The sequence below is a fragment of the Acomys minous genome (assembly GCF_964271855.1).
Source record: "Acomys minous genome assembly, chromosome: 6".
In the NCBI taxonomy this organism is placed as follows: Eukaryota; Metazoa; Chordata; class Mammalia; order Rodentia; family Muridae; genus Acomys; species Acomys minous.
This window is the reverse complement of record NC_140487.1, coordinates 27,139,372-27,159,189: the sequence shown is the minus strand read 5'-3', so window position 1 is coordinate 27,159,189 and position 19,818 is coordinate 27,139,372. Positions and strand designations below refer to the sequence as shown.

Genomic DNA, 19,818 nt, shown 5'->3' with positions numbered 1-19,818 from the left:
TTTCAAGTGAAGATGCACTACCATTTGGTATATCCTAAAATGTTCTTTGAATAAAAATTCTCATGCCATAAAACACATAAGCTAGCCTCTTATGTCATGTCCACAATTCCAAGAACAACCTATAAGAATACTGCTAAGTAAGTCAATCATCCCTCAAGCTGCATCCTATAAGGTGTACTCGTTAAAGAAGATGTAATTGGAATAAATTTTAGTTAACATATAACTCTATAATTAACTATTGTCCAAGTGATAATGTGAGAAAGAGTTCAAAGCAAGTTCCATTTAATAAGTTAACCTTGTACATGGTGATATACTAGTGAACTTTAATGTAATACATTTTAGCCATTTAAGATAACAGAGTTTTTCCCTGTATTAAAAATATGCCTCCTCATAGTAATATTTATAATCATTTTATTTTCATCTTTCAAAATGTAATTGTGCCTCTACTTTCTTCAAAACTATTAGAGAAATCATAGTAAAATACAGATTCATTATCACCTAACTCACCAACACATACCTTTGGACAGCTATTACACTGCTATCGCACAGACTAATTGTCAATAAGCATAAATCATTAACAAAATAAAAAGTCTTCCCATGTGAGTTAAGGCCAGAGTAATTATATTTCTTCTGGGATATTGTATTTTACCGTTTAGAATTAGATGTGGAAATAAAAGAATTTCTGTTAGCTTATCTTAGCATTATATGAAGACTGGAAACAGCCAGTAAGCAGGCTAATGACTAGGAAACTATTGAAAATAATTATTGTAAATTCAAATATATCTAAATGGCTACATTAAACTTCTCCTATTTCCATGTATATGGCTTTTTATCTTTTCAATTGTGTACTTAAGCTTAATTGAGGATCAACCTTAACTTAGTAATTTTTATGGTATAAACATTTTGCTTTAAAAATCTATAATGTATCCTCCTTAAAAACTAGTAATGATAGTCTCAAATATTATAATTTTGTTATTATAATGTATAACTATATAAATGCAGAAAACATAATAAAAATAAGGGTAATGTGTAATTACGTGGTCATTTCATCCTCCAGTTTGGCAAAGATCTCTGAACTGTTATTGTAGAAATCTAGAAAAACAGAAAACAAATATAAACCTTTCATGTTGCTTCAGCTTACGTTAAAATTAAGCATACAGAAAAAAAACGAAACTTATTATGAAAAAAAAAAAGAGCTCTAACTGACTCAGGTTAATTTGTGTTGAAGCATTTTGACATCTATTCAAATACCACCCTGTTGATTGTGTACAACATACAAGCAAAATTTAGTGATGTGTATTTGCCAGAAGAAACACACGGTGATAATTATTACTATACTTAACTCTCAGGTGCACAATAAAAATCTGATAATGCAGTTCTCTACATTTGTGTGGTACTCTGTCCATTTGAGAACGGATCTCATGTAACCTAGGTTGGCCTCAAACTCACTTCTACCTTTGACCCTTCTGCCTCTGTGAACTGGGACTGCAGGAATACACCACCACACTCAGTGTCTATGTGGTGCTGCAGATTGAACCGAACACACAAGCACAGGCCCTGATGCATGCTGGGCAAGCACTCTACCAACTCAGCTACACTCCAGCCCACATTTTGACACTATTATTTTTATTGAGAAGCTATTACATATAATATGTGTGTCTAATAAATTTTAGACTTTTACAAATGCAATTAACAAGTGTAAGAAATTAGGTTAAAACATTGACAAGCACCATCTAATATTAAGAAATACTGACTTTGAACTAGGTATGGCTTAAACTCTTTCATAACTTTACTACCCCTATAAACACAAATTACCACTGCTCTATATTTTCACATGTTCTATTTTTAGGTCTTTCAAGTATACATGTAGAAACATGTATAAATATATACATATACTTAATTTCTTTTAAAACTGAATCTCAATGTCAATTGAGATTTTTGTTGTCTGCAAGACTTTTCCGTTTCAAGCAATGATGGATATACAGTGGTATAATATGTAGATATTTATGGTGAATATTTTATAGAGGAATTAACACAATTAAGACTTTAGAGGAACATTTTAAACCTCACAGCCACTGCAAAAAAGTTACAGCATTTCAAATAGTTCTGAGGATGAATCTGATTTGACAGGTGTGGAAAAATAAATAAAAACCACTGTTGGCAAACTAAGCAGAATGTACTGAAAGTCTGTCGCATATCTGAGGAAGGAGCATCCCAATTTGGATGGGGTATGAGAGTGTGTGGTGTGGATGGAGGAAGGGGATAGAAGTTGGAAACATAGTCTGAACCAGGCTACTATGGGGTATAAAAACAGACTGGATACATTCAATAGCTGTGAAGTAAAGTGGATATAATCAGACGTGTGACCAGAGGATTTAGCATTCAGCAATGTGAACTTTTAAGAATGAAATCTAAGAGGTTTCAGCACTTACAAGAATATAGGGAAAGAAGGTCTGAACTGGATGAGGAGGGTGGGGGAGTGAGTACAAGGCTCAAAAAGGAAGAAGCTATAGGACCTTCCAACAGCGGGAATATGAATAAAGAGTAAAAACAAAACTGACCAAGACCGTGAGCCCAAACACCTGAAAAATGCTAGTTTCAAGTAGGAAACCTGAAAGAGGGGGTCTGGAAAATTTAAGGAAGGTTACTACCTTAATGTTGAAAATTTTATTTTGTAGCAGCTGTGCCATTTAAGTGAAGATGTCTACTAAGTGTCTTGAATGTGCCTTCCTAGTTCTGGATGGAGTTCATACTCTCTCTCTCTCTCTCTCTCTCTCTCTCTCTCTCTCTCTCTCTCTCTCTCTCACACACACACACACACACACACACACACACACACACACACACAAACTCACACATATGCGCACACACATGTATGTATGTATGTATGTATGTATGTGTGTGTGTGTGTGTGTGTATACACTAAGGAATCGTATGCTAGAAACCACAGGTAAATTTGGGAGAGAAAAAAGCCATCACTTCTTAGCTGTAAAAGCAAGATGTCACACAGAAAGAAAATATCAGGCCAAGCCTAGACACTTAGGGAAAACTGAAGGGGTCTGACAGAATAAGGGAGCAGCTCAGAGATGAGACAGCAAAGGCAAGCAAAGTTAGGGCTACTTCTCCCATGAAGAAGAACAGTCCATCTTAAAGACTAAAGCTTTAAGTTAAAAATTTTTTCCTGATGATGACATGGGAGCAGGAGAGTGGGCCCTGCCCTGAGGACACACGAGGAGGTGAGCCAGCCTTGCTATGATGACATGGGAGCGGGAGAGCGGGCCCTGCCCTGAGGACAAGGGAGCAGGCCCTAATCCAGGACTCTGAGTGGATCTCACACCAACATCTACCCCATGTATGATCTACTGGAACATATGAAGGGGTTGGCCCTGCAGATTCAAAGAATCACCTTGACACACAGCAACAATGGGATATCCAACAGCAGTCCCAGTGAGGATCCGGTAACAATAGTGTAGGCCTCAAACCAGATCCATGACTCGTAGCAATGAACATTTGAAAGTAAACATATGTGGACAAAAGGCTATACTGCATGATACACTACAGCTTCTGTGACAAATTTTTGTTTGTTTTATTTTACTGCAGGGAGGAGAAGGATTTTGGTACATGATGTGTAAATCATAGACATTCAATAAAAGTAAAAGAAAATTCCTGTTCTAATTTTTCAAAGATAAAACAAGATATTAAATCACTCGGTGAAGATTTTTCACAAAAGTCAATCTTGGGAAAAAATACTTATTGTGAATTTTATATCTTCTTTAGTAGGCCAGGAAATGTTTCTAGTTTTTTTTTTTTTAATCACAAAGGTCTATCATTGTTAATTCGAGACAAATGTCCCTAAGTCTAACAAAATATGTTTTTCCTTAGTATGATTACAGGTTGAATATACCACATCTGAATACTCCTTATATAAAACGCTTAGGACTAGAAGTATTTCTGGCTTCAGAATTTCTCAGTCTGAAACAATTCTATCTGTGTTCCTAACACCACCACTAATCTGAAAGTCTTACATCCAAACCGAGGCCTGATGTTCAAAAAGTTTCAGACTTTAGGACAATTTTAGAGGTGTTAAGTCTGTGCTATTATTTTTAATTTTATCAAAAGAATTTATACAAATGCTCTTCAGCTATTGTGACTTCTGAATCTTGAGTTATTTTTTAGACAGTTTGAAAAGAATAAAAACTCAGGGTCGTGCCGGGCGGTGGTGGCGCACGCCTTTAATCCCAGCACTCGGGAGGCAGAGGCAGGCGGATCGCTGTGAGTTCGAGGCCAGCCTGGTCTACAAAGTGAGTCCAGGATGGCCAAGGCTACACAGAGAAACCCTGTCTCGAAAAACCAAAAAAAAAAAAAAAAAAAAAAAAAAAACTCAGGGTCAAAATTGGCTCTTGCTCACATCTGCAATTACGCCATATAGTTAGTATCAAGGACTTCTGGCCAAAACAACAGCAACAATGAAGCACACTTGGACAGTGTCATTTGTGTGGGGGGTGTGAAGGGGGCAGGGGGGGGGGGAGAAAAGCCAGCAATTCTCTAGGTTATAATAGTTCTCTCAGCTATTGGCGTAATTGGAGGCCAAAGCCAAACTTTGAGTATCAGGGCCTTGACTACCGTGTTGTCTTCTGGCTGCTGCAACCCGTCCTCCTTACTCTCACTCTCCGACCTCATCTCTCCTTCACTGGTTCTCTACACTCTTCCCTCTTTCCTATATCCTAGTGTCTCCCAGAGTTCCACAAACCATGCCAGGGTGAGCAGAGCCATTTCTACAGCTTCTGTCACTTCAAAGTCTGTATCTGGAGACGTCGAAACCTGTCTCATCTCCTGTTAATGCTCTGGATCCCCAACAGATTTTTTTTTTATGTTTTACTGTTTGATAAATTCATATATGGGGATAACCTGTTTGATAATTTCATATAAGGAGAAAATGTGTTTTCATCAACCCTGTCCCATTTTCTCCTCTCTAATTTCTTCCTTATTCCTCCTAGCACTCTTCTTCTAACTTCATGTGCTCTTTTTAAAAAGCCACTGAGCACACTTTGTGCCTCCTGTAGGACCATCTACTGTAACATAAGTAGCCTCTAGAGGCTCACAGTCCCAGCGAAGCCTGACTCTCCCTACCCAGAAGCTATGAGTTACGTACTGTTCTTCAGCTGGGGTGGGACTTGGTGGGCCCCTCGCATATCTGTTGGGATTTTTTTTACTGTCTTCATCTTACGTAGTTCTTGAGCATGTAGTCAGACTGCACTATCCTCGATTGTAACAAAACCTTCCTAACTTCTTCCACCCAGATCATGACGTTCATGTTGTCATCACAACTCAACTTTGGAAATAACAATATAATCCTTATATTTCATTTAAAATCTTCAGTGATAGTTCACACTACAAAAAAGGTTAAAAATCTGTGACATATAACTATATTTATCAATTTGAAATCTTTCCACACTCTACACTATGCAGTAGAAGTATCTTTTTGAAACTTTCACCATGATCTTCTAGATTTTTTTTAACTCCATATCTTTCTTCTCATTGTAGGAGCTATGGAACTATTCAATCACTGTTGCAGCAGAGACCTGCTGCCATAAAAAACAAACAAACAGGACACATGTAGGTTTCTTGTTGCCTTTTGTGTGTCTAGACCCTATTCCCTTAAAGGCTGGGATGGAAAATGACCAAAGCCAAATATCATTTAAATTCCTGGGACAAAGCTTCACTTTTTATGACTCAAAAATATTTTCTTCATGCCTTAAAAAGACAGAAGTGAACTAATTTCCATTTTAAAAAACTCATGTGACAATATGTGGAGAACTGGACAAAACCAGGCAGGAGTAGGAGCATGTCAAGGAGTTAGGAAGATAGACCTGTGTATAAAAAAACACCTTGGACTTGAACTACACCTGGGGTTAAGGCTGGACTCTCAAGGCTGGAGCTTAGCATTGAAAGGAGTAGTAGAAGAACAGGCTGTCAGCAAGAGACACCAGCTCTGGACTCCTTTCTATTCCTTTTGATTTGGGCTCTCTTTGAGACACTTTTCCTGGTGAGTTTTCATGGCGGTTGTCACTTACCTATAGGGTATTCTGATTGAAAAGGCATAGTAAACCATAGACATATATGATGCACAGGCCCCTTCTAGCTCTAAAACATTATGATTCCAGATTTCCAAGTATTCTTGAACAGAGAGCTCCATCAACCACAAGCAAGAGGAACTGGACCATTTGTTGAGATCATCTACCTCCCAAGCATCTTTCTAGATGGTAGTGTGCCCTCAGCCCAGCAGGCTTATTGCCAGTGATACAATGATCCAACAGCCATAATCTTCCACCCGTGCTGCTTTCCCCTCTAAACACTTGTGCCTGTTGGCTGCCCTGCCGGCTGCTCTGACTCTGCCACTTTCATAATGGCACTGGTCCTACCATCAAGACCTAATCATGCTCCAAAGCCATTGCCTCGCAAGACCTGTTCACTAAGGATTAGAATGTCCTCATTAGTTTTGGAAGACATAAGTGCTCAGACCTTAGCACTGCCGATCCTTACATCTGAATTGGCTTAGTAAGGAGGAGGACTTCTGTCAGAAGAGACCACTTGTGTCCTTAAAGGGTCAGAAACAATTCATGTCTGGGTGATGGAGAAGTAATAGAAGCAATAAAAGCCATAATAGAATTGGAAAGAAGACTACTAAGTAAAATATTAGTGGTATGGTTTGGTCAAAACATAAAGTGTCCTCTGAAAATGTCTCAGGTTTTGTTGGCGGAAATGAATGGATCATGATAGCCCTAACCTGAGCTGTGGATTAATCTGCAACAGTCATTGGGATCATTCATGCCTTTGAAGAGTTATCTTGGCCTCCTCCTCCTCCTCATGTGTGTGTGTGTGTGTGTGTGTGTGTGTGTGTGTGTGTGCGCGCGCGCACGCGCGCGTCCCTCCACCCGACACCATGGGGTGAACAGACCATCTACCACATGCCCTCTTCCTAACATAATTTCTACTTTTCCTCAGTTCTAAAGCAACTGTTTCAACTTTGAATAAAATCTTTGAAACTGTAGGTAGAAATAAATTGGAAAATCCCTTCCCTTATTTAAGTTCTTTCTCTCAGGTGTTTGCCACAGGAAGAAAAGCCGATGGATATATTAGGCTCAATTTATTGTTGCTCATAAGAAGTCAGTTCTTCCAACCTCAAGAAGTTATGTGAGACTCTCATACCAAACTGGGGCAAATTTCAACACTTGACTAATTTCTTTATTGAAACTAAGTTCCACCACTGTCCCTTTGTACTGTGTGCACAGCAGAGTTAGGTACACCTCTCACCCTGTTAGAGCCATGCTTGTATTCAGACTTCACAAACCACTGGGTAAGGTTTTGTCTGCCGAGCTACCAGAGAACCCTGAGACATGGAAGTACTTCACTACAAGCTAATGAGACAGCCAACTCTACAGCTTGCTATAAAATATAGCGTTTACAGGAACTAAAGAGTTGAGAAAGCATTGAGGACTTTCCTTGGGTGAATATTTCAAAGGAGATATGACAGTTCAGTGTTGACACAGGATATTTTTACAAGATATCTGAATATCATAAAGGCAAGGGGAAAGCAAAATAATTTTTACATTACTCAAACAATACACAAAAATTCCCTGTTCAAGTCATTTTTTTTGTATGAACAGAATTGAAGTAGCCCAATGTCAGGTAAGCTATGGGTTCTTTGGGATGACAAAGAAATAGTTTCCAGGACCCATGACAAGTACCAAAGACTCCAAAAATGTCCCTATTGATGTTTTATGACTATTTCTAGAAAAATGAATTCATTGCATGAACCAGAGACTTAAAATTCAGATGTTGACATGCAAAGCCCTGGGTTTAATCGCTGGCATCAAATAAAAAGAAAATTCCAAATGTTGATGGGTCACTGTAAGCCAAAAAGTATCTATGTGTTTCTGAGTACTAAGAATTGAACCCTGGGAGTCATGCCTGGTAGGTGAACACTCTACCACTGGGCCACAGCCTCATCCCTTCTTAACATTTTTCCCACCTGTGCAGAAACTGAGCCATAAGCCTTTAAGAAGTTTCATTTAACTTAGTTCATTCGATCTCTGCTTGACCAGGGTGTCTTCGGATTTAAGAGTGATACTATTAACCTGTCTATGGTGGAAGTAATACCCCACTCAAGTATGTACCATACAAATTCCTTCAATAGACCATTCACTTTCTTGTTTTCATCTCATTTCTTATGAAACAGGTTTCTTACTTTCAACATCATGAGAAAATTGAATTGCAAGACCCTCCTCACCACATTTAGACTTTTTGTGGTTTCAGTTTCCTGAAGTCAACCATGAGACTGTAATATCTCACGTCATTACAAGAGGAAGGGGGTGAGAACAGCACAGTAAGGTATTTTGGGAAAGAGAGAGAGACCACATTCACATAGCTTTGAATGTAGCATATTGTTATATTTATTCTATTATTGTTCTCGTTAATCTCTTACTGTGAATTATAAATTAAACGTTATCATGGATATGTATGCATATGAAAAATATAATATATGCAGACATCTGTACTTTGCATAGTTCTGTGTCCATTGGAAGAAGTCACTGGCAAATGAAAGGATCTGCTGTCATCAGAACTTTCTCACAGTCCACCTCCACCTTTGGACTCTGACATTAATTATTCTCTACTGCTTCCTGGTTTTGAGGATGAACTGTTGCATCTAGCTTATGCAAACATCCACTCCTGCACACTGGATCTGATCCTTTCTCACAAATCCTTTCTAACAAATCTCTTTACACTTTTCTTGGCTCCCTTTCTCCATTGCTAGATTTGTTCCCAGAGAGCCCAACCTAGAACAATGTACTAAACACAGTTGCTGGCGGTTACTGCCAATGAAATCCACTGCACTTCCTTCTCTCTCACCTTGAGAACAAGTATGCTCTTCTAGATTCTCAGGTTAAATCCTTAAGGATCATTCTAGACTCTTCTCTTACATGAATAGTCAATCTACCACAGCCTCTCACAACTGCCCCCCCCTTCCCATTCATGGACCTGAGGAGATTCCTATACTTCTTCCTGAAGCTTTCTTGGAAATATCTGACATCAGAGACCCCCTCGCTATTTCTACATGTCTCTGTCAGCACTTGCACTGGTTGTTCTAAGGCTTGTACCATCTTCTCAAGCTCACTACAAGGATGAGAGGAGTCCACACTCTTCACCACCTAGACCATTGAATGTTGGCTTGTATCCTTCTTAAGACCCCACAAATAATTACTTTAGATGAGTGATTTTTGTAACTTTCTGTCACAACTGGTACCATAGACAAATACTTACTTCCACTAGTATAGTTTGGCAGGCTGTTTCCTACGTTTGCAAAGCTATCTGTCATGTCTCCAAACACCAGCATCATAAGCGGGAGCGCAACTCCATGGATAATGGCAGCCAGAGTTCCCACCAGCATGTACAACTTGTCCAGCCAACCTGCATAGCGAAACTACAAAGAGGAGAAAATAAAGCATGGACATCAGTATGTTTTCATAAATATTTTCCTCTACATCCAAAACCTCTCTCAAATTCAAATATTTTGTCAGATGCCTCGCTACTAGTCTAAGATACCCTCTTGCCTTTAGCTCTTTGCTCTCTATCCTTTTACTACAATAACTTAATAAAAAGTGGGCATTTGACTCATTTATTGAGCTCTGTCTTAATTCTTTATATTGGAGTAGTGTGTCTTCTCCTTTTACACAAGAGAATTATAAAGGTTGTTAATGAGATGATAGCAAAGATATCATAACTACTTTTCTAGTTTCTAAGGCTAGAGGCCACTTTTTATTTCATGGAAAAACCCAAAACACTACCCCACCACACACCCGAAGACACCATGGAAGAAACATTTCACTACTTCTTAAAATTGTCTTTGTTTGTTTGGTTTGGGTTTTGGGTTATTGGGTTTTTGTTTTGTTTTGTTTTTTGTTTGTTTGTTTGTTTTGAGACTGGGTTTCCATGGCTTTAAATTTGTCTTTGACTAAAGATCTGTTGCACAGTGGAGTTGTTATATATGCAAAATAATTTCCAAATAATTCAGGAAAGAAAAATGATTAATTGGATGAATATTTCCTAAGAACATTTTCCTTAAGGCTAAAATATGATCATAATGAATGACTAATGCAGATTAGCACCAAGTCTCTAACCATAGGCAAGATCCAGGAGGAAAAAGAAGGCTTATCTGAATCAAAAAAAAAAAATGATGGGAGGAAGAATAACGTAAGAAAGGGGAAGTAAGCCCAGGGCCCATCTAGAGGACAAGTCATTCTTCTAAATGACTCAAGAAACTGGTGAGGAGCTGAAAGAAAAAAGTACAATAAAATGAAAAGAGAAAGTACCAAGCTAACTGCAAGAGTCTGTAGACAATCCCTAAGAAAAGTGGTTGTCATATGATGTACCATTTAGCTACAGGTAGCATGTTTATAATTATAGGAGGAAAACTAGGTTAAAAGTCTAGGCAGGAAATGAAAGAAACTGAAGACCAGGGATCAGGCAATGGGGTGAGGGTCTATGGACAAAGTTGGAAGCAGGTGGATGTCATGTGTATACATGCAGCTGCAGGCAAAATCTTTTTAATACAGGGAGGATATTGGGTAAAAAGGCAGCTCTGTACAGGAAATGTAAACCAAAGTGAAGATCAGGGATCTGGGAATATAAAAACGCAGAAACAGAAACCAAAATTTTAGAGCTTATATCTACTTCGAAGGAGTCAGAAGCAATACTAAAGTTATGCACTAAGTATTAAGTGAGTTACATGCATACTAAGTGAGGATAAGCATTGAAATGACATGTGGAGAAACAAGGAGTGAAAGAGCTCTGGGCACTCCATATAGCAGGAGCCTAAACAAAGACAATTTTAATGAAACAATTAGTGAAGCTAAGGCATGGTGTAAAATAAGATCTAACATTATAGTTCCTAGGTATTTGTCTTTAAATTATATCTTGCTACTAAAAATGGAATCAAATGAGATTAAGTGTAGGTTAATGACATAACTTTCAAAACATCATCTTTTTTTTTTTTTTTTTTTACAAACTATACCCCTAAGGATAGAATAGTGTCTGGGTATACTTCATGTTTGATTGGACTACAGTCTAAAGGTTTCCAATGTATTCTTTATTTTGTTTGAGCAACTATCTTCTTCCTTAAAAAAAAATAGAGAAAGGAAACAATAGGCAGAAAGTATCTTCTTTTAAATAATCTGTTGAACACACCAAGCATCAGATTCTTCAGAATAGGAATAAAAAGTAATTGATAGGCAGAAATATCACTCATCACCACTATCCTAAGTATTCTACCTCCAGAACTTCTCATTGGCTAAAATCAAAACAAGGGAGGTGATGCGTGCAAATACTTCCTGACTGTTTCACTCAATGACAGAAGCAAGCCAGCATAAATACCACAGACCCCTAACTTCAGAAAGCTTAAAGAGCAGAGGGAAGGCAAAGAAAAAGTGCAGGCAGTGTGCATTCTCAGTGCTCTGGCAGCGAGTATAAAGAACAAACATAAAACTGAGCCAACGGTCACTCTCTCCTCTGTGGAACTCCCTCATAGAATGAGGGGTGCTTCCTCCTGGTTTTGAAGGAACAGCGACGTTCAGAAGCAAGATGGAAGGCATTGTAGCCAGAACGAAAGGCAAGCAGAAGCAAGAAAGAGTCAAATGGGCTTTGAGAAGATTAGGGTTGCTCAAGTTAGAGGTTTGAGATATGAAAGCACAAATACAAAGCATATTAACTAATAGGCACCCTTTATGGAGACGGGGGGGGGGGGAAACTGGAAGTCAAGTGTTTGACAGGATGGAGAGCAGAGAAGTCTGCTGAGTGTTGTTTGTGTTCTTATGCAGGAGGTAAAACACTCACCATCTGAGTCAGAGTTTTATAGTGGCAGTCATGGGAATGAGTTAAAGCATAAAGAAAGAGTAAAAGGGTGTGTGGAATAAAGACAAATCTGGACACAAAGCAACAGAGATAGAATGTTGACTTTTCTTGACCTTGGGATGAAAAGAGGAATAGAAAAGGTAACGAGCAGGTTGTGATGCCAATGGAGCTATTTCACAATATCCTATGTCTACAGGTAAGCCAGATAAACAGACAAGTAATATAAACATAGGAAGTAAACTGGGATAATATCCTACAAAATAAAGGAAGTAGTTATTTCGGTAACCTGGCAAAGGGCATCATCTGTAGAAAACAAAATTAGTAAGTGAAGCAAGATAGTCCCATAATGCCCTATGATTCGTTTTATTGCTATGGGAGTGGTATACAAACTGTCAGCATTTTAAACAAGTGATCAGAGAGCACCACAAATAAAAGGGGAATACCTTGACATTTGATATTTTTAGAGTCATGAGTCATAAAAGATACAACATTCCTCTATGTAATTTCACTTTTTTTAAAACTAAAAGTGTTTCATCTGAATGCACTAAAACATTTAGATGTTTTATTATTTTAAGAAAGTATTGTTTATTTTGCTAAATAGGGTAAATATCTTTTATAGGAAAAGTTTTACAGGAAACACTTTGAAATTCGTAAAATGAGATGGCTATATATGAAACACCTTGAAAGCTGTGGGTGTTGCTGAAACCTGACATGGCAATGTGTTAACAATTATTAGCAATACATGATGGGTATGTGAGTGTGGAGTTTCCTATTCCATCCTTTTATGTTTGAAATTTTACGGAGTAAAACCTGGCAAAGATAATATGGTTTCCAAAACAGAGAGATGTATTTCTATTCATCTCAGACAGGAATGAGTGAGCTGAGAATGAGTACAGACACAGATATTTTTCTAGTGATAGGAACAGAAAGATGAGTCAGCTTTCTCTTGTTTCTTTGTGACCTGAAAGAAAGGGTGAGGTCCGAGGAAAGCAGTCACATACAACTTACAGTGTTGAGTTAGACGAGTGCCTCCATCACCTGTGTCAAATTTATAATTAATTAGGAAAGAGATGGGGGTGGGCAACTAGAGGCCCTCTTAGTAGCCTTCACTCTGGCAAGGAATATTTCAAAAGATGGTGTATACAAGTGTAGGAGCCAGAAGCCTAGGAAATCTGTTAGGATGTTGCCTCCTACAAATCACTGGGAAACTTTACTCACGGTAACTCAGGAAGACTCGTCGAAACAAGGCCCTAACAAGGACAACACCAATAAAGATGCTAACATGGATGGAGAAAATCTCATAAAGCTTTGCCCCCTGGAAAAGAACACCAGGCAACTAACAACTGTGGAGAACGGGAGAATTAGTCTTTATTAGGTATGAACCCCAAGTTGGTTATCCAAAGCCAAGTGATCAGTCCTGAAACAATATACATCCAAACAACACTGCGTGGACTCAGCGGGTTGTACTTGTATATTGATGCATAGATAATCAAGTAAAAGGAGGCCAGGAATACCTGGAGGTGGCAAAGAGAATGGGAGGGGGTGTGTGCGATGTAATTATATTATAATTTAAAATTTTTGAGCCTCAGTTTTGGTACTTATAAAATGAAAAATTAATACAGCTGTTGCAAAGATTACAATGTAATGCAGAAAACTTTTATCAAGAAAGTAGTATGAAACATAAATGGCCCATTACTACAGTTGGTTTGCAAACATAAAAATATGGATTTTCAGGCCCTTCCAGTCAAAGGATGAGAAGACAAAGTTGTAATATTTCAGGTATAACATAAGACTGGATAAAGGTATTAACTATAGTTGAAGGCCTTTTAAATAAAAAGGAAATGAAAAGTGTATGGCTAGAGGCTGGTAGAAAAGGCAGAGAAGGTAAACCATGAACACAAAATGAAAGTAACTGGCATTGAAAGCTGAAGGTGAAATCATCGCAGGAAAAAAGTAGAAAGCACAGGCAGGACAGTACCTTAGATGATACTGACAGTGTGGATAGAAATGTGCGGACCCCCAGTGGCACTCACAGGAAGGATAGCAGGCTATCAAGAAGAGACTTAATACCCTATGATCATATAGAGGGGGAGGAGGTCCCCCTCAGTCATAGACATAAGGGAGGGGAATAGGGTGAAAGCAGGAGGGAGGGAAGAACGGGAGGTTACAAGGGATGGGATAACAATTTAGATGTAATATGAATAAATTAATAAAAAATAACTAAATTTTTAAAAATAAAATAAGAAAAAAGAAATGTGACCTCGCTGTAGCCCCTGAGTTGGAGAGGAAGATCAGTGAATTCATCCACTCATCAACATTTTAAATGTGTTTAACGAGATAGAATAAGGTTCTCATTTGGTTCTAAGTATTGGCAATAATAGTGGCTAACAGAGGTTGCTTGTCTGTAGAAAGCTTACACTTCACGCAATTGGTAATAAGGATGAGACATGGTCAATATGCACTCTGTATCCAGGGACCTATTAAGGCTCTAGGCACTGTTCTAGACCCTAGAGGAGCAACAGTGAGCCAAACATTAAATCACTCCACTCATGAGCACACACTGAGGGCGAGGAGGAGTGTGAGGAGTGAGGAAGTGGTTAAGCATTTAGAGGATGAAACTTCAGACTCAGATGGTGACCGACAGGGTCAGTGAGTTTAGACTGGCTGGTCAGGACACATCTCTCTGAAACGATGCAGTTCATCATGTGGGGATCTCTAAAAAAAGCATTCAGGTAGGAAGAGCACAAACGAAGATGCTTATGTAGACACAAGCTTGGTATATGTTAAAGAACAGACACTATGATAAGAAAAGAGTGGGGAGAAGATTTGTCTGTAATTGATTCATAAATAAGAGAGGTCATAGCATAAGTGGCATGTATATTAGAAACAGCTTAGTTTTCACTCCAAATTTCCCCATAAGCAGAAAAAAACATTATTACAACCCTTAAGTAGGGAAGAAAAGCAGCACAACACTTGAAGGAACAGACTGAAACAATCTCACATGACTCTGGCAGGTAGGTCTTGAGAAGTACAAAATCAGACACTGAATGCTAGAAGAGAATAAAAGCTTGCTAGGAATGAGAGACAAAGGAATGTCACTCTTCATGTGCGCAGTCTAACCCTGGGATGCTGCCTGTGAATACACTTTCTGACATGGTAAAACACAGTGCAGATGTTAGGCATATGGGGAAGATCATCCTGGGACATCCAGGTAATCATCCAGGTAATCCACTGTAATCATAAAGATGCTTCAAAGAGGCAAGTAAGTGCTCAGAGGCTACAGTGATACAAGGAGGAGACACAGGAATTCAAGGACCACTCCCCCCCCCCTCCAGGAACTCAAAATGGGAAGGAAACAGATTCTTACAAAGAACCTCCAGGATGAATGCAATCCTCCTGACACCTTGATTTTAGTTCACCCCAGCACTACAAGAAGATAAATTTGTGGCAGTTTACTGTCTAAATCACTGTCTAAGGTACTAAGTAACTAATGGCATTTTCTGTCAAAAAGAGAGATAATTTAAAAAGAGCAAACTTTTCTTAGAAGGAATCAGAAGCTCTAATTGAAACTGATAGACTTGAACTCATGACTTTATAGACAGAAGCCATCATAGGAAAAGAGAACCAAGGTCCTCACCCATAAGTATGACTTACAAAGGCAGAGTGTGGGTGGGGGTGTTATAACTGAGTAAAAGAAAACAGAGTCTGGGCTGATAAGGCTACTGAAATAGAAGGATGTCTGGAGCATAGGTAAGTGAAACTGACCAAGGAGGAGTACTATCAAATGGTAAGGAATATCCTTGTAAATGGATAGAAGAGAGAGAAACGAGAAAGCATTTTGCATGAAGATCAAAAATACTTTGAAAAAAATGTCTATATAGAAGCAGATGGGTGCCAACAGCATCGATGATTCAGGGCATAAAGGATTGGGAAACTCCCAAAGGGAAAAAGTGACACAAGAAGCCAAAGAGGTGGGAGAAAATCACACTGTGTCATCACAGAAAGAATTTGGCAAGGGCAGCTTCAAGGTCAGACAGAGCTTTCAAATGTCCAACTGAATTGAGTAAGTGGTAGGGGTAGAAACCACATTCCAAAACCTTCAAGCTAATTGGCAACAAAGATTGAAGAGACTTGCCAATAGAGTAAAACTCCATTCAGAGTGACTGGGGATATGGAAGAAAAAAGATGGTAATAACTATGCAGGCACTAGAGAAGGCAGAAGAGGTGGGAACCATTGTTCAAGTAAGTGATGTGTTGGGAGAACTGGGCTGGGTGTGGTGGAGAACACCTACACTCTCATTACTTCTACTAAGGTGGAAGGAATATGTTAGTTTCAAGGCAGTGGTGGCTTACACAGCAAGACTTTGTCTAAAGAAAAAAAAAACCACCACACCAAAACTGAGTATCTTTAATACGAAAAACAGGAGGGAACAGATCCAAGTTTGGGCAGGTTTGTAAGATTATTACTGTTATAAAGGTCAAGGAGTGGTTATTCATATAATAGCAAAAGTCACAGGATGAGTAAGAAAATCAGGAGTGGGAAGAAGACACTAAGGCAGGTGGCAAAGTCTTCAATGACCAGATGGGCATAAGATAACAGCATTAACAAAGAACTCTTCAGATTCAGGGAGGTTATATTTTAACCAGTCATAAGCTATCATAAACAGTCATAGGTTGGGTTGGTTTTTTTTTTTTTTTGAGACAGGGTTTCTCTGTGTAGCTCTCTGTAGAATAGGCTGGCCTCCAGCTCACAGAGATCTGCCTCCCAAGTGCTGAGATTAAAGGCATGTGCCACCACCATCCAACTCAACTACAATTTTTCAAATGAATAGTTTACTTGCATATGTAGGCAAAAGCTGGGCCTTCCATTATAGCAGCTATGTGACCCTGAATTGTAGTACACTACTTAACTTCTTAGTGTGCATTTTGCCCAGCTATGCATAAGGGCAAGAGAAGGTCAAACATCACAGATTAAAAATGAAAGAATGCTTATAAAGTACTGGCAAAGGACAGCTTCCTGACACCGACAGTTGCCATCTGTTTAGAACTAGGATGCACAAGATAGAAAGCTTAGGGTTAAACCTGCCACAAAATACTAACAGTGTGTAAACCTTGAGGAGCTAACTTTGTAGGAATGGTAGTCAAGTTTCCTTGCTGCTTTCCCACTTGATTTCAAGTTTATTCTGTTTATGTTTTGCTAAGTACTAAAGTGAGCCCTGACATAAAATGTAAAGTAGTGTAAAATTTTGAATGAGTTATTCACTTGGTAACTATTCTCTCAAGACTGCTAAGGTTTCCTAGTAAACATAAATTAACTCTGGGAGCAGAAAGAGTCCAAAAATGATTAGGAAGACTGCTCAGCGTATGTAATAGTTGTGTAGCTTAGTCTTCACGTGGGACTCCTAATGTGGGAGCAGGGGCAGCCTCTGACTCTGCTGCCAGCCTTTGTACAACTTGATATGCCATGGCTGTTAGAGAGAGAAAGCGAATAGACTGCTTGGATGGTTGGTACTTGGTTGGCATCTGGAATGTGGATCTGGGGAGGTTCCATCAGTGCAACTGGCAAATGTGGCCAAGTCACAGCGTGGATTATGCTAAATGACTGGCGTTCCTAAGAGTCTACAATTTGGGTACCTGCTGGGTAGAAAGTTCCTTAATGATCACCATCAGTGGGAACCTTGGCCCCATCCCTGAAGCACTCCACTGGCAGACAGCATTCCCCTCTGCTGTTACAGCATCTTGCTGGCAAATGGATGTCTGGGTGGGTAATACTGGAAGCTTGTGGCTGATTTCTTCTGAACCTCACTTCATGTGACTTTTGCCATTACTGATTTTGATTTGCACTCTTTTTCTGTAATAAATCTTGGCTGCAGCTTTTCAGAGAGGTAGCATTGTAGCTAAAGTTTTTTTCTGAGATTTATTATTGTTAACTGAATGCCCAATCTTAGCTGTGAGTGTTGGTAACATCCTGAGTTCTGAGTCTCCGTACTAAGTCACTGGACTCAGAGTTCTTTGAAATCCCCAATACACATGTTTTACTCTTGCCTAGAAAGTATTAATATGCATTGTAATTGTATTAGAATTGTACGCTAAAACCTCCTGATCAGATCCCTGTAACCATAGTTTTTATACAGAGGCTAGGGGTCCAGTTTTCTACCTCAACTCTTTGGGACAAGAGAAAGGCATCTGTATTGGCTAATTTTTGCTGTCAACTGAGAAGAGGGAACCGAAATCAAAGAACTGCCTCCATCAGATTGGCCTATGGGCATATCTATAGGGCATATCTATACCTACGGCAGGAGGTACCATCCCTAGATGGGTGGGCCTGGGCAGTATAAACAAAGCATTGTGAGCCTAAGAGAAAGCAGGTAAGCTACTTCCAACCATGACTTCACTTAGTGATGGGCTCTGACTTGCAATGTGAAATAAATCCTTTCCTCCGCATGCTGATTTCCATCAGTGTAACTAGAACAACACCCAAGTACAGCAGTTGCTCAAAGGCTTAGAATACATTCCCTTTATCTTCAACTTACTAGGTATCGGGGTGCAAGAAAAAGCTTGTCCTGTTTCTTCTGTAAAGCTGTAATAAAAGTGTGAACCTCAAAAAATGCTTAGGTATTAAATACGTTTGTATGGTAAGTAATTATAACAATGTCTGACACATATTGTTAGACATGTGGGATTATTATCTCTCTCTCTCTCTCTCTCTCTCTCTCTCTCTCTCTCTCTCTTTCTCTCTCTCTCTCTCTCTCTCTCTGTGTGTGTGTGTGTGTGTGTGTGTGTGTGTGTGTGTGTGTGTGTGTGTCTCACTTTTGGTGCAGCTTGAATTGAGTACTGAGAAGAGTAACTCTACACAGTAGTTAGGGTACATTTTCTGAAATATAAAAATCTCAAGTCTTTAAAAAATTATAACCTATAAACAATAAGTAAACTACAGGCATAAAGCTGCAACTCTCTGGCAGTGGATTCATGGCATGCACAAAAGCCCTGCGTGGATCCCTGGCACCAAACCAAACCAAACAGGAAAACAACAAGACAGAACTATGTTGGTATCAAGGTAACGACATAAATTAAACTTCAAGAATAAATCCAACTTTAACATAAAAGTTTCCTCTCACGCAAGAGTATAAGAATGAAATCTTTAAAAAGAAAAAATAAAATCTAAAACAAAAAGCTGTCATTGGGTGCTTCAAGAGTTTTGTCTGTGCTGACCTGTGCAGCATGCCTGCAATCCTAGCACCCTGGAGGTGGGTCTGTGCTGACCTGTGCAGCATGCCTGCAATCCTAGCACCCTAGAGGTGGGTCTGTGCTGACCTGTGCAGCATGCCTGCAATCACAGCACCCTGGGGGTGGGTCTGTGCTGACCTGTGCAGCATGCCTGCAATCCTAGCACCCTGGAGGTGGGTCTGTGCTGACCTGTGCAGCATGCCTGCAATCCTAGTGCTCTAGAGGTGGGTCTGTGCTGACCTGTGCAGCATGCCTGCAATCCTAGCACCCTGGAGGTGGGTCTGTGCTGACCTGTGCAGCATGCCTGCAATCCTAGTGCTCTAGAGGTGAAGACAAGGGGATCTGGAATGTGAGGACATCGCTAACTACACAGGAAGTTAGAGGCCAGAATACATGAGTCCTTTACTCAAAAATCAAACCACTACCAACAGTATTGACAAAGACAAGAAGAAGACTAGAGACGTGTAACAAAGGAACCACAGCAAGAACAAATGAGGTCAAAGGAAGATGCAGATTGTCTAAGAAAATCGAAGTCCTTGGTGCAAGTCATGGAACTGTTCTCCTACCTAAATCTATCTCTATATGGAATGTACAAGCATGCACTTTACATGGCACTTTTCCAGCCCTCCACACTTCATAACATGACTAGTGTGAAGTGAGTGACTTGTAAAGATTAGGGCTCAA

At 39.3% G+C, this 19,818-nt stretch overlaps 1 protein-coding gene across 4 annotated transcripts in view; it reads right to left on the bottom strand.

Moving 5' to 3' along the window:
* Positions 1-19,818, bottom strand: part of LOC311599507 (ATP-dependent translocase ABCB1) — a 158,517-nt gene that overhangs the window by 52,576 nt on the left and 86,123 nt on the right. For all 4 annotated transcript variants that reach the window (XM_084785425.1, XM_084785428.1, XM_084785426.1 and 1 more), the window contains 2 exons: positions 9,322-9,481; positions 1,038-1,092 (listed from right to left, as the gene is read on the bottom strand). In XM_084785425.1, coding sequence (XP_084641551.1) covers positions 1,038-1,092; positions 9,322-9,481 — 215 coding nt within the window. The remainder of the gene's footprint in view (positions 1-1,037; positions 1,093-9,321; positions 9,482-19,818) is intronic.